General features: G+C 36.7%; 1 protein-coding gene across 1 annotated transcript in view; it reads left to right on the top strand.

Annotated features, from left to right (window-relative positions):
• Positions 1–15,357, top strand: part of LOC110104673 (aminopeptidase P1) — a gene marked incomplete in the record, with an annotated part of 80,959 nt that overhangs the window by 17,873 nt on the left and 47,729 nt on the right. The window contains 4 exon segments of the mRNA XM_028695746.1: positions 2,094–2,161; positions 8,628–8,694; positions 8,942–9,076; positions 9,173–9,253. Of these exon segments, the coding sequence (XP_028551579.1) occupies positions 2,094–2,161; positions 8,628–8,694; positions 8,942–9,076; positions 9,173–9,253 (351 nt within the window).

Genomic DNA, 15,357 nt, shown 5'->3' with positions numbered 1-15,357 from the left:
AGTTTTTACTCACGATGTCTTTGGACTTTCTGTTAACCTGGACGCTAATCATGATTAATATAATTGTGTGATAAAAAGGTTCCTGCTCGTATATTTATATTCAAGCTTGCTTTCGTAAGGAGAATTGATTTGCTTTTCCCCATATTGAAAATGATAAAAATAAATGTTTTGGTTTTGAATGTAGTTTTTCAGATTGAATTTGATGTTATTATTCTTTTCGTTCTTGGTATAAGATGATGCATGGAAGCAATGTAATGAATTGTTGCTAGGGAATTGAAAATCCTAGCTATGAATAAAAGAGACGTAATCATGCTTGTGATTGTCTTCAAATTTTTAATTGGCAGTCTTGGCTAGATGATCTGTTTGCTGAGGCTCACTGGCTATCTTAGAATTTGTGAATATTTGTTCGCCACTGGGCATTAAATGCAATTCCTGTAGAAGTTTAGGCTGCCAATTTTTATAGTTAATACTATAATTATCATTTAATAGGAGCTATTTTTTTAACTCAAATCTTAGTGCAGTGCATGGATTAATCTTAGCTGAAATTTATGGATTCTATTTGAAGCACCCTTTGATACGCCTACTTCACTATATTTGTATGCCAAACCTTCTATTAAAGGTTATCGTTTTCTTATTTCTCTCCTTCCAATCTCCGACATCATTCATTTATTGATGAATGATATGCTAATGAATATTTATTGAACTTCTCCCTAAAGAGAATTTTTGGGCAGTTCTGGACAATAAAGACAGGATGTTCATTGTGATGTATTATAAGATTAATCATGTTTCAAATTAAGGAAACTGTTTTGTAGTATTTCTTTAGCCATTTTGGTTAATATCAGTATTGCAGAGGTTAAACAGAGTTATCAGTATGCTGAATATCATTCTAGCTAGCTTGCAATCATTTGTTGTTTGGATGTAACTTTATCATGCATAATGCATTGGAGCATGGGCGGCTAACTTCATTTGCGATCCAAAAAACAATTTTGGGGGAGAACTTAATGTTAGGGTTTATGAAAGCCTTTGATTTTAGCCTCACATTAGATGGTTGAAACATATGTTGGTATAGAAATTTCATGTGATTGACACTCACCCATAAAATTTTGGTTTGGAAACGGGTATGATCACTAGTGTAGATAAGCCAACTTTGATTTCATATTGATTCACTCTCTATCATGTATTATTAGAGGTTTTGGTTTGTTTGGGATCAAATGGTTTATGTAATTTATGGCTGTTATGACATGTCTGCCTTCTGCTATAGTTGAGCTAAGTTCAAGTGTGTGTGACTCTCTTGGTGCCACAATGTGATTGAGTGTACTCTTGGTGCATAATACTTGATAATGTTGATAAACTTTCATTTGAGAGGAAGTGGATTCAGAAATTTTCCAATCACCTCCCTCAGAGGGAGTGGATTCAGAAATTTTCCACCCCCCCCCAGCCAGCCCCTTCCCATTTGAATTTCCCCCCATGTCCCATCCCAAGGGGAGCGGGCCTGGTTCCGCCCCGTATACGTAACTCCTGGCCAATCTAGGAGGGACCGGTCTATCGGTTTTGCAACTCACTGAACTTTACTTTGGGAAAGTAGTATAGCTGAATTAGTGGAATGTTTTTGCATGTCAAGTCACAATCGTGACAATCTATTGAATTGAGTAATATTTGCAAGGTAAATAATGAAAACATTTCAAGTTCTACTTTTGGTAAATATTTTCTAAATTTCTTTTATCACAAGTATTGGGCATGATGCCTTAACATTTTTTCCATAAGTACAGAAGTCATATTGATAGTATTTCCTCCAAATAAAAAATGAACTCAGAAAATTGATGGATTAATTAATTTTCCCTCCTTTTCCCCCTTTTTAGTCTACTTTGATCTCACACTAATAAAAAAGTGGCGTGCATAGTTCATTAGACTCCCCCAGTGCAATATATAGGAAGGGGTTGATGCATGCTGTCATATCCTTGTTGTACACAGAGGTTAATCCTCTAATGATTTTTAAGTATTTTAACACGTAGAATATTCAATTTCTGATTACTTTTAATAGTTAAACTATCAATGGAACGGAGCACTTCATATTAAGTTCTATTTTGATGCAGATGCAAAAGGTTTATGGAGCTGCTGGTTTCTTTACTGAACCAGAGGAAACACACAAAAGAAAGCATCAGTAAGTTTTTATACTTTTTCTTTCCTAATTGTTCTATTTGGGAAAAATAAGAAAACTAATAACATTTTTTGTGAGTCAGCGTTTGCTTATTCACATTCACCAAATTTGGCTTTCCTTCAATATTTCTATCCTGTGTAATTTGGCTTGTAAAACCCTTGGAATTCAGATTTTTTTTGTGTGCAGTTAGTCTGTACGAATTGTTGAAAAGTTTTTCATTTAGTCAGTACGAACTAAACAAATTTTTTTTATAGAGCACATCGTTCCGGGACGAACGAAAAATATCTTATATACGATCTGTGTACAGAACCGATCGTCCCGGTACGAATGTAAATGTCGTCCGTACGAACGTAAATATCTTTTTATATATATATAAAGGACTGTTTGATCGTTTTGAGGAGAGAGAAAAGTTGGAGAGAGAAAAAGAAGGAAAGAGAAGGAAAAGCTTGGTTTCGGAGGTCGCGGAGGGATTTTCGTTCGTCGTCGCAGTTGGAAGAATTGTTCGTCTCGCAGTAAGGAATCCGAATCCTATTTCTGATTTCGAAGATTTCGAGTTTTGGTATTTTTCCGCTCAATTTTGTGTTTCCGTTACCAAAAAACGTGCATTAACTTTGTATTGAAGAAACTTTCTCCGCATAACTTTTTGTATGTTATAGAGAATATGATTTTGCACGTTTTGAATATTTTCTGAAAATTTTTCACCGAGTATTCTGAATTCTGTGTGATTTTTATCGAACAGAAAATTATCTGGATGTTGAAAAATAGTGCTACAGTACAATAAAAGTTTTGAAATGTCTACGTCGTTTTACGCGATCACTGGTAATTTGGTAATTTTTTGAAAGTGTGCATTTTACAATGACTTTTGTCTACTGTACGATGTTTTAAGGGTTTTCTAAATTGAACTAAATCATGTTTTATGGTTGCAATGCATTGATGAGGTGATGATGAATGTGACTATATGATTGAAATTACTGTTATATTACTGTGATACTACTGTGTGTGTGAAAGAAAAGTAAAGACTGGTTGAACCGTTGGTTGGAGACTGATTGATCTGTACAGGATGGTCGGCCGACGGGCTTTTCTTTAAATATGGTTCGGTGTTATCCTCTACTGATCACATGATTACTGATGGGAGTTATAAAGAGATGAATACTGTGCCGACGGGAAAAGAGTGACGACTCTGTTTACTGAGCCAACAGATATATATTACTGATACTGATACAAGACTAAAAACACCGTAATAGCCAAAGCTTTTACTTGTTGAGTATGACTACTGCACTGAATTGCATGTTTTAAAGCATTGTTCTTATTGATATTGTACAGATTTATCGTTACTGTACGGATTTACTGTTACTGCACGATTTAACTGTTATAGCATTGCTGTTCATGTCACTGGATTGTTATTGATACTGATACAGGCACTGATACAACTGATTCACTGTACTGACATTATGCATGTGATATACTGAGTAAGTGACATGTGATTCACTGAACACGTGATATAGATTACTAGATTGCATGTGATACACTGTGCACGTGATATTGAATAACTGGAATTGCAAATATACATTTTGATACGATTTTACTTCATTGGTTTGATTTAAACAGTCACGAACGATATTATTGATTTGCCGTTTTATACCGACTGATATTATTGAACCGATGATTTCTCTTTATACGACTGATATTATTGACCCGATGATTTATTAACTGATTTGATTAACATTACTGATACGAGGATTTCTCTATCGAATTGACTGATGTTATAGATACGACGATTACTGTATAGATTTGACGCACATACTTATTCATTGAGCTTTATGAGTTTTTCTACTGTTCACTGATTCTGTCACTGATGATTGTGGATTCAACTGTTTATGTATTGATTATTATTTATGCATGATTTCTGATTCTGCATTGACTCGATGATCATGTGTAAGTGACTGCTATGATTTGACTGATTGACATGCATATTGCTTCTGTACCATGCTTTGATTTTAGTTGTAGGTATTTCGGTGACCTGCTGGGCTTTTTAAGCTCATTATATGTGGTTAATGATTTTCAAGTCAGGGCAAGGGAGCAGGATTATGAGGTTGATAAGGAATCTTCAGGTTTATGTTCTTTTTGTTATAGCTATTTTTTTGTACTCAGGACTGGATGGATATGTGATTATTGTTGAAGATTCTGAGTATTGTAAATGAACTTTTGAGAATGAATAGAAATATTTACAGCGATATTTTAAATTATAGATTTTTGTTATACTGTTTGTCACTGATTGATGACTATGGATAACTCTGGTAGAAGATTGATTTAAAGGATCGACTGAATAATTCTTCCAAGTTAGATCTTGGGGTGTGACATGGCTTCCCTTCAATATTTCTGTCCTATGTATAGATTGTCTGGTTCAATAAGGTTGAAATTCAATAAAAAAGAACAAAGAAACGGAGCGGAAGAACTTACGCTCTCTTATGCAATTCAGTGGAGATTCCCGTTCATTTTGGAGCCCTCTACTGTAGCTCTCCGTCTCACATTCTCACACGCGAGCCGAGTTCGACTTCAAACCATGCTGTCCTGATCTCCTCCATCCGGTCACACCCAGCAAGGGAACAAGCTGTGTGAAACTGCTCCCATTGCACTCGGCCGGCCCGACCTCAAACCAGGGCACGCCGACTTCCAACTCCCGGCCTAGTCTCCCTCAAGCCTCACTTTCGACCGGCTCAGACTCCCTCCTCCACTTGCAACTCCAACCAAATTCCCGCAGCCTCCTTCAGTCCCACCCGGCTTCATTCGCGCGAACAACCCATACCCGCATCTCTACATCCGAATGGCACAAAGCAGCCTCCCGATCCTTTGTGTGAACCGAGCCAGACCTCCCGCCTCTGTTTGAATCGGAACCCTCCGTCCAAGGAGTGGCACGTGAGAGACTTGGCCGATCCTTCCTGAGCGCGCTGATCGTATCAATCCGTTTCCTCCCTCACACTTGCTTGCCGCTCAATAGAGAGTGGAGATCGTCTAGACTGATGGTTGAAAAGCTGTTTTGAAGGCTTGATAGTCTCATTCAAAATGTAAAGAATGACGTAGTCAGAATTGATGGAGCCACCAACAACAGTTATGTTATAAATGAGTATCTTAATAGTAGAAAGGTAGTTAGTCCTAGACTGATTTTTTATGGTGAGAGAGTAGAGTTCATTCTTCAGTTGAATAATTTTGGACCAATTGGTAGAATAGATGGAGTGGCAGGAATCAAGATTGAGAATGTAAGATAGAATAGATGGAGAGATAATGGAGAGAAGGCAACAACTAAGTTTTGCCCGTGGAGGAGCCATCGAATGTACTATGGGTTCAAAGTGAGTTGCCCAGTGTCCAAGACGAGGTGTTTTGGTGGGTAGGGTGTTATGTCATCGAGATGACTTGCAAAGCCATTGGCAATGAATAGTTTATGTATTTGGGAATGCCAAGTGGGGTAGTTGTTATCAATAAGCTGGACGTGTACAATGCTTTTGAGACAAGAAATTTTAGAGAAGTTGGAATGGAGATTTCATCCATGGCGTTCGAGATAGGACTGTGGGAAGTTGGAGTTTTGGTAGAGGAATTTGTTCAGTTGGCCATAAGAAGAAGAATAAAGAATTTGCTTAGGACTGTTAAGCAAGTAGCTTTGATATCATGTTGAAAACCTAAAAGCAATACAGTATTGGAAGAAGGAGAAATACAGAAAGCAGAGCAAGCAGTAGAATGAAGAACCTCTAAGGAAATTGCATGTCCGAATTCCAGTGAGGATGATTTACAACTATGACTTCATTAACTTCAAATATGATAAATGGATACATTTATATGTGTAATAGTAAGTGTATAAATGCAATATTTCCCTGAGTAGTTCGTGATCAACGGTGTATACTAAATCATCAGCGTAGTCAGATGTGTTGCAGAAGTTAGTAGTGGCCTGTTTAGAACCGGTTGCAGGTTGAATCATGAAGAGTAGTGGAGAGGTGGAGCTGCTGTAGAGAATGATTGAAAATAGCAAGCCCTTGTTAATGTGGTTGGATCGGCAATCTCGATTATGATTGAAAATTTGTAAAAACAAAAAAAAATCATCCTTTGTCTACAAAATACACTCAGAAGTTGCATTGAAAATTGCTTCTACGATGCATTTTTCATACAAGAAAAATTGGGATCATTAATAAGTACCTTGTCCTCTCGTAGTTGTTACCTTTTACACGTTGGCAAGCCTTCATTTATCCGCATAATGACTTTGCTTTGCAGGATAAAACAATTAGCCTCTAATTTCCAAAGTATAAATGATGAGGACATCAAGACATGGAAAGTCTACTAGAGGCGTGGTTATCGATCTACGACCACGATTACATCACACTACTTTTGATTTTCATATTTAGGATTGATGTATTATTTTTATTTTATGAAGTTTATTATGTTTTTCCCTTTTTTGCCCTTACTTAAGGGCTTAGGTATGTGTAAGCCCTAGGGGCATTGTAGTACTTTTATTTTCTCATTGTATGAGCTATTTAAAGCCTCCCTCTTCTTTTTTTAGGGGTAATGAACGAATTATAAGAAAATTCCTGCACGTGTTCTTTGAGTTGTGAGAGTTCTAGGAGAGAGCTTCAGAGAGATCCCTAGGGAGGGAAAATTGATCACCCACCAACCTTGGAGACGGCCGGGTTCATGATTTGTTTTATTGTTATTTTCTTTCAATCTCTTTTCTTCCTAGCCGGCGGATTTCCTAGCCACCCCCACCTTGCCGCCGGCCAACGTCTCCCACCTCCACCACCTCAAACTACCACACACCCTTCCCCACTACAACCACCGGCTCTCTTACCCAAATACCCACCCCACCCACTGGTCCTTCATCCAACCAAACCCAAGCCCAAGCCGCCCCCTTTCCTCTTTGGAATTTCTCTCTGTCATTGCTTACAATTACTCCTTTCCTAATTGGGTTGAATAATTTAGGTAACTCAATAACTTTGCAAAATTCAAATTTATTTGAATTTGAAAAGTTGCCTATAATATCATTCCTATCTTAGGAAAGTTCCCAAATCCTCTCCTATTGATTTTAATTTGAATTATGATGAAATATCTCATCCCAAATTTGATTCCCTAATTTAAGGAAGCATTAAAAGCTTCCTTAAAACTTCTCCCTATCCCATTAAGCCGCAGTCCCCATCCTCATTAAGTCCTTGGACTTATTTCCTAAGCCCAATCTCTTCTCTTGGAAACAATTCAAACCTTTTTTCCCCAAATTCAAATTGTTTCCTAAAATAAAATTCTACTTTAGGAAATTATCCAATCAAATCCAAATCAAATTTGAATTGGATTGGTAGTAATTCCTCCCTCCTTAATTGGGATTCCCAAGGAGGCAAGCATTAACTCTTCTCCCCAATCCCCTCCACCCTATGGATGCTGCCAGCCCCATGCCTCCCTCTCCAATTTCTTTCCAAACTTGGGGTAGGGAGATTGAGAGGGAAACAATTCAAATTCTTCATCCAAATTTCTGATTTGAAACCGTTGCTATTTGGTTTACTTGCTGTCCAGAAATTCCTGGATGCTAGCAGAGGTTGTCTTCTCTTCCAAACCTGAGAGAACTGCTGCCCAAAGCCACCTACCTGCTGTCCAGTGATCCCAACAGAAGTTCCCTGCTGTCCAGCCCCTTGGGAAGCCACCGTTACTGCCTGAAACTGGCCTGGAATCGCTGTCCCAGGTCGGCTGCTTGCTGTCGAAAGGTTCAAGCTTGGGTTGTTGCTGTCCGAGCCGTCCAAGAAGCCATCAACTGCTGCCCAAGCTTACAAGAAGGTTGAATATTAACAAATGGTGAACTCTTACCTCTTCTCTTGCCTTCCTCGTTGATTGATTCTTACTTGTGGTTTGATTGATTCATGCAAAATCTTGCGACGCTCTGCTAAAGCCTAGTATTTAGTGGGACTTGTGTGAGATCTTTCATAGCACCACTCTTATTGTTAGATTAGGGATTTTTTGTTGAAACCCATTTCGTTTGCAACGTCAAGAGTAATTGATTGTTATGGGGTTTTTACTTTTCGCAACTAACTTGGCTTAAGCTTGTGTTTACCGCTATTTATGTTTTATTTTATTGTTTAACTCACCATAAAGTGTAGTTAATTTGCTCCTAATCATCAAGCGTGCAAAATCCTTATCTAAATCATATTTTTTTATATATGTTTTGCATCAATAAATCTCAGAAGCTGCACAATTGATGCTTTTTCTTGGAACTTTGAGCAAATTTAATCTCAATTCATGCACATTACAACCTCGAACCCACGACATCTTGTTTAGAAGTTTAAGCTCCTGGCCCACCAATAGGCTTAGGTGGGCTGCATATAGATGATTGTTTCTATAAAGCATTTTTGATACAAGATTGGTCTTGCACTCTTTTATTTTGAATTCTTATCCATATTAATGAGTTTTTTTATCCGTACCTTTTTTCATCCATAATTGCTGGCAGGGAAACTGAAAAATTGACAGAGGTTTCCGTGAGTGACAAATTGGAGAGTTTTCGTGCTAAGAAAGAGGTAAGCCTTCTTTGATGGATCCAGGGACATGCCAATGCCCTATGGGCTTCCATGACCTTGACCTTGAAATCCCTGATCCTCATTTTCTTCTCTAATATTTGTATACTGTTGGTTCAATAGCTATTTACTAGAATTAATGACATGTCTTGCCCATTATTTATTTCTTTTATATGCGAGCCTTGTTTTAGCTTTTTTTTTCTCTTCTATGCAAACAGCAGATTGTTTATTTATGTATTTTGTTTTGAAGCACTTTAAAGGATTGAGTTTTCCAACCATCTCATCAGTTGGTCCAAATGCTTCAATCATTCATTATAAACCAGAGGCTGGAACTTGTGCAGAGCTTGACGCTGATAGCATATATCTTTTTGATTCGGGTGCACAGGTTTTTTTCACCTTATCAAATCCTTGCAGCTACTATTTCTGCTTTTGAGCACTATTGTTTTTCTTTATTTCTGCTAACATTTATTGTTTTTTGAAGTATCAAGATGGAACAACTGACATAACAAGGACTGTTCATTTTGGCAAACCATCCGCACATGAGAAAGCATGTTATACTGCTGTATGTGGACTTATAATTATTTCTGGATTTGTTTTTCACACAATAAACATGTTATTACCGCTGCGTATGGTTTTATTTTATCTTTATTTTAATGCTATCCTGTTTGATTGCTTTTCAGCATAGTTCTGCATTCTTAAGAAAAACTTGGAGATTAAAAATATATACAAGTTAAACTTACAGAGCAACCGAGGATAGAAAAAAGTAGAACTGTTGAAAAGTAGTAGCTTTTCTCTTATTGCTACAAGAGCTGAAATCAAGGATCGCATGACCTGGGTAAAGCACCAGTATGACATAAACTTGGAATTAGGTAACCAAATTTCATTAGCCACCACAGACATAAAACAATCCGTTGAAGCATCTTTTTTCTTTTATTTAAGTTGGGTTTCAACCCTTCTTTTTGGCTGCAATGAAGTTTGAAACCTGGACCTTTGGTATAGGAAGACGTAGCATAACTCAGATTACGGGGAGTTCAGCCCATAGGTTTGAGCATCTTATGCAAAGTGTCTGCCCTTGAATTCGTAGATTGGTGCACGCCATGCCTTGAAATCTTGTCATATGACCTTTAGACGAAAGAAAGTCACTGAAGTATAAGGAATGTTATCGTATTTCAAGTTTTGCATCCATGCTCCATTGTTATGCTTTGGTACAAAGCCTACAACTTGAACAACTGCATAAAAAAGGGGAAGATTGGTAATAAAATTTATTAGTTTAATTCTTATTTCCTTCAAAGAACTTAGCAGTGAATAAAAACTATTCACCATTAGAATATGTACCACTAAAGCACTCTCATAGTACAAAAGAGCATAGCAAGATTGTATTTTGATGACCTAAAACTATAAATTTGATATGACTCCAAAAAATTCATTGGTTTGGCATGAATCTCAATGTGATATTTGAATTGGAAACTTCCAAAATCAAATTTAGGATCATCCGAACTCCGATTTCAACAAACTTAAAATTGAACTGAACATCTCGACTAATTGAACTTATCGGCGAAACAAATGATCCAATTTAGGTGCAAAAAAGATCAAATCAAGCACTTGAATTATATTTGAAAATTTATGAACATAAATTGATGTATTAAATGACTTTCGATTATGACATACTTATAGTCAAATCGAGCAGCTCAATGAGACGAATCTAACAAGCCAAATTTCACTCGATTCTAACATCATTAAGACGTTCAAATATTTGATAAACTATCATATGAATCATATAATAGAGTGCTTTGAACTCTGGTCATATTTATCAAAATGTTCATCCCAAAAAGATTATAAATAAAGCTTCTTTTTCTACAGAAGTGAAGAGAGAAGAACTGAGAAAACTAAAGAGCTCTATTGCATTTCACGGCTATCACCGTTAATGAACCACCACCAATAATCATCTCTAGATTTTTGTCACATCTAATCCATTTTTTGGGTTTTTAATTATTCACATGTTAATACTAGACTTTTATGATCCCTACAATGAGAATCAATCAATTGTTTCCTACATAATCCCTCTTTTTAATGGCGAGAAAAGGGAGTTTTTTGTATCTTTTATTCTATAGTGGATTATGCAGTTGGGTCATACCCCATAGTTTTTCTCTTTTCAGATTTTTCACATTAAAAATTTTCTTATCTCCTACAATTTCTTTAATGTGTGTAGTATTCTGTGAAGCACTAAGACATTAAACTCCAACTCTATTAAAGAAAATTTTCTAACATGTAACAACTCATTCTATCATGTCTTAACATCCCCATGCAAATCAAGAAAACACTATTTATAGTGTTTTTCATGCCAAAAAACCTCCGAGTTGAATCTAGGACCATAATCGTAAGTTTCAAATGGCTAATAAATCAATCAATACTCTATAACAACATGAATTTCATATGACTCGAGTGGTGAACAAGACCTCTATATAAATGATTTACAAATAAAATTTTCGCATGATATCTAAAATAGTAGATGTTAACAGTCACTAATTGCATGGCTTTATAATGGTTAGCTTGAAAACTCAAAAATTGCTAGTTGACTACTTGACTTTAATTTGTTTCAAAATAAAATTGTAGATGAAATATAAGGAACTTGCAAAATGGCTATCAATGTTAAATGAATGACTCCATCTAACTTCAAGTGAGAACAAAATAACATCATGTTTGAATAAGAAAAAAAAATTCATTTAATTACTAGTTTCTTTTTTTTTTTTTGCGCTTTGAAAACATACACATGCATAAAGTTGGACAATTAGGATAATAAAACTACTTAGTTATCATTTCAAATTTGTATCAGTTTTCCCAGAGGAGCTTTGGTTGATATAAAACTTAAAAAAAAAGCTTCTCATACCATCAGATAATGTTATTCGCTATTATTACACTGTTACTCACAAATCATTTACGGATTTACCTATCCTTTGAAACTACAATTCAGCACTCAACTCATGGGCCAAGTTTGGTTGGACTATTCCAATCATAGATACATCCATGCATTCATCAATCTATACATGGACACATGTCATTCATCCATCATTTCCCTCTATCACTACATAAAATCCACTGATACCATCACAACAAATTGCCATATATTATAGACTTCCCATCATTGCCCTTTACCATCACCAAGTCCCTCAATTGGTTGCCACCCACCACCACCAAAACCCATAGGGTGCTAATTGTAGTCGAAAGGTGAGGCTCCGATTATTGCAGGAAAAATAATCAGGTTTATGAACATAAAAAAAACTAAAATGTTTATTAAAGATGCAAAAAAATTGAAACAAACATTAAATAAAAAATAAACATTTGTGGGATTCAAAATTTGTGCCCCGGCCTCTCTGCGGCCCCTTTCTTCCTTTTTCTTTTCATCGTCGTCGATGAGAGTTTTAACGCTTATAATATGAGAAAAATTTTCAGAAGGTAAATTGGGTTTTATATAAGACATTACCTAAAGATTTCACCCTTATTTTGCGAGGACTTTATTATCTGAGTTCAAGTTTTATATAGGCATAAACCCTGATAGTTAATCATCTCTCCCGATAGCGAGAGAGAATTTATCGATTAAGGCTAGTCATCAAACAAATACATAGTATCCGATATATAGTAGCAGCATGATTTGGTATTTAAAAATTTAATTTTTAAAATTAGAAATTCACCACCTCGTACTTAAAGCGGATGGTGGGGGGAGTGATGATAGACCCAATCAAGATTCTATGGTTCCGTCGTCCCGGTTCATCATGATCCCTGGTCTACTTAGTTAGAGAAGGTAGTCAACCCATCCTGACAGAAGAATCCTTGTCGGCAACAATTGGTTGCTTTGTTCAAGGGTACAAATTTTAATCCACCTTAGCTAACAAAGAACTCTGTGCTCTATCGGTCATATCTTATCAATTCATTACTCAAGGATTTAGCGTCATTCGGGAACATACGGACTCTGACCATGACCGTAATATAATGGTGCCATTTGGCAGCAAAACCATCCAGTCAGAGGGTCCCAATCATAATCGTTTACTGATTGTTCCATTTGGCAGCAAAATCATCGGCTAGAGGACACGTGCCACGTCATTATTGGCAAGAGATGGATTGAGAAGGAATCCTAGTGATATTCTTGACCATATATTTGCTCTTTGTGAGTTGAAGTTAATTTTAGATTTGTCTTGACCCCAAACTATTGCAGAGGGTGAATGTGTATTTTTGTAAGTGTTTAGGTGCTTTATTTCAATTTTAAATATTTAGTTTTGGTGAATTTTTAATATTGATTTTTGGTGAGGATTTTGGAGGCATTTTCAAATATTTGGGGTGCTTTCCGGTTGAGATTTTATGTCAACACGACCATCATTGGAATATTTATGAGCAATTTTATCTCATTGGTTGAACCTTGTCGATTCTATTAACTTGCCGACAGAGGATATGGTTCGTTGTTGACTTTATGCTTTTATTAGTGAATTTTCTATATTATGGATCTTGAAGGCCTAATATGAATGTAATATGTGTGACACGTCTTCTAGTATTGCTTGTAGGTGGAGCGTTGTGTGCATTACAAATCTTCAGATGTCGTTTGCGGGCGAGCTGCGCTGAACACAAATCTTCCAGTGTTACTCGTAGGCATTTTCCTTTACTACATTTCTTCTATATTTTTGCTTGTAGATAGCACATTTTGTGCATGACAGACCTTCTACAGTTGCTCGTAGGTGTTTGCATTTACTGCATATCATCCACCTTTTCTTGTAGGAGATTAGTGTATTTGCTAGATGTCTACTTATTGTTGACTGTAGGGATGATCTAGCATCTACTACATTTTGTTCATCGCCACCCGTAGGTGGACTACTGTATGCATAAGGAGTCCTCTACAGTGGCTCGTAGGAGCTTATATGCGTTACAAATATGTTGTCTCTATTTGTAGATGATACATGTTGTGTGCATTGCAACTCTTTTAATTGCATTTGTCGTATATCAACTTCCTTTACCTGCAAGGTGCTTATGCATTTGCTAGATACTTGATCTGCATTGATTGTGAGGGTGCCTTTGTAATCATTACATGTCGGTTGTGGTCATTTGCAGGAGTTTGGCATATTTGTTTACGAGTTGAGGTCGACTGCATGAAAGTTGATATACTTGTTGCATATCTCTCATTGTCATTTATAAGCAATTTGTTGTATACATCACAGGCCTTTTGTTATATTACTAGATGATAAAACTATCATTGTTGCATTCTCTATGTATGATTGCGGGTAAATAACTATGATGTTGTCTCTTGCAATTGCCTACGAGCGGACTACCATATTTCTCTGCAATCAGGTGACACCAATTGCATGTAAACTGCATTTACTTCAAACTCCCGGAACATATCTTGGTAAATGAGTCAATGTGTTTACTGCATGTCAGCCTCCTTTTCTTGCAAAAAGGTTAATATTTTTGCTTGCATGATTGTTGCGAATACTATGCACCAAATACTACCATTCATATGTGGTTTGCAATATTTGTTAAAGGATTTTGTGAGTTTGCTTGCAATTAGATCGCCCATTATCCTGCTGCTCATTGCTTGTAAGCGAATGGCAATTTAACACTTTGTCCATTACAAGTCCTCTTGTTATTTGTTAATGTTCATTTGAATGTGGCTTGACTCGTATTTTAAATTTTTTATATTTAATTTGATTGTGCATCTTAAAGTTTAAAATTCAATTTGGTTCCCTGTAGTTCTGACTATAAGTTTGGTTTTCTATTAATTGATCAAGTTCAGTCCCATGTTAGTCGAAATTTCGGCAGCCTTTTAGCGTCTCCCCTGTTTAGGTGAAACTTCGGGAGTCTTATCCTGCCAACCACATTAGAGAAAGATGTGCATGGTCGATGTCAGATGACATTACAGCCGTGGACTTCAATCCCATCATGCCAGAGAAAGATGTGTATGGGTTTTCAGGGTACCTATTTGAAAATCCAGTTTTTCCACATAGGCATTGGGGCAGGTACACATGTACTTAAATTTTATCTTGCCATGCTAAAAAAAAGCATGCACCAGGCTCACCCGGCTCGCCGCAAGCACCGCACCGGGTCCCTCCCACCCAGTGGCGGAGCCAGAAAATTTTTCTAGAGGGGGCCCAAAATTTTTTTTTAAAAAAAAATCTCAAAACTTTTTTTATGCATGCTTGGAACTGGCATTTACGGTTTAATTTTTTTTAAAAAAAAATAGTCCATTTTGCATTCACCGAGCACAATTAAAGCAGAGACAAATATTACTTTAAGAAAGCACATATGCAGGCCTTAAAATCATAAGAAAATCACTCTGCTTGTAATTCGTGCTGAATTGAAAGGTGTATTCATGAACCAAGCAAATGAAATTTATGAATATTACGCTGAAACAGAAAACTGAATGCAGCGACAAACAAAATAAATTAAAAATGATAGAACTACTTAGAAACAAGTTGATGCTTTCCCAACCTAATAATCATAGCAAATGTCAAAAAAAGATGTCATATATTCATCTATGACTGGAAAATAAAAGCATATTTCATCTACGACTAGAATAGCTTTATGCGATGATACTGAAAAGCTGATGGACCGGCTGAGCCGGTCCATCCTACCCCCTTGCGGGTCTACAAGAGGAGGAGGGGGGAGGCAGCCGGTCCGGGTGAACCA

This window comes from Dendrobium catenatum, unplaced genomic scaffold (assembly GCF_001605985.2).
Source record: "Dendrobium catenatum unplaced genomic scaffold, ASM160598v2 fragScaff_scaffold_72, whole genome shotgun sequence".
NCBI lineage: Eukaryota > Viridiplantae > Streptophyta > Magnoliopsida > Asparagales > Orchidaceae > Dendrobium > Dendrobium catenatum.
The sequence above is the reverse complement of the archived record's forward strand: the minus strand, read 5'-3'. Positions and strand labels throughout refer to the sequence as shown.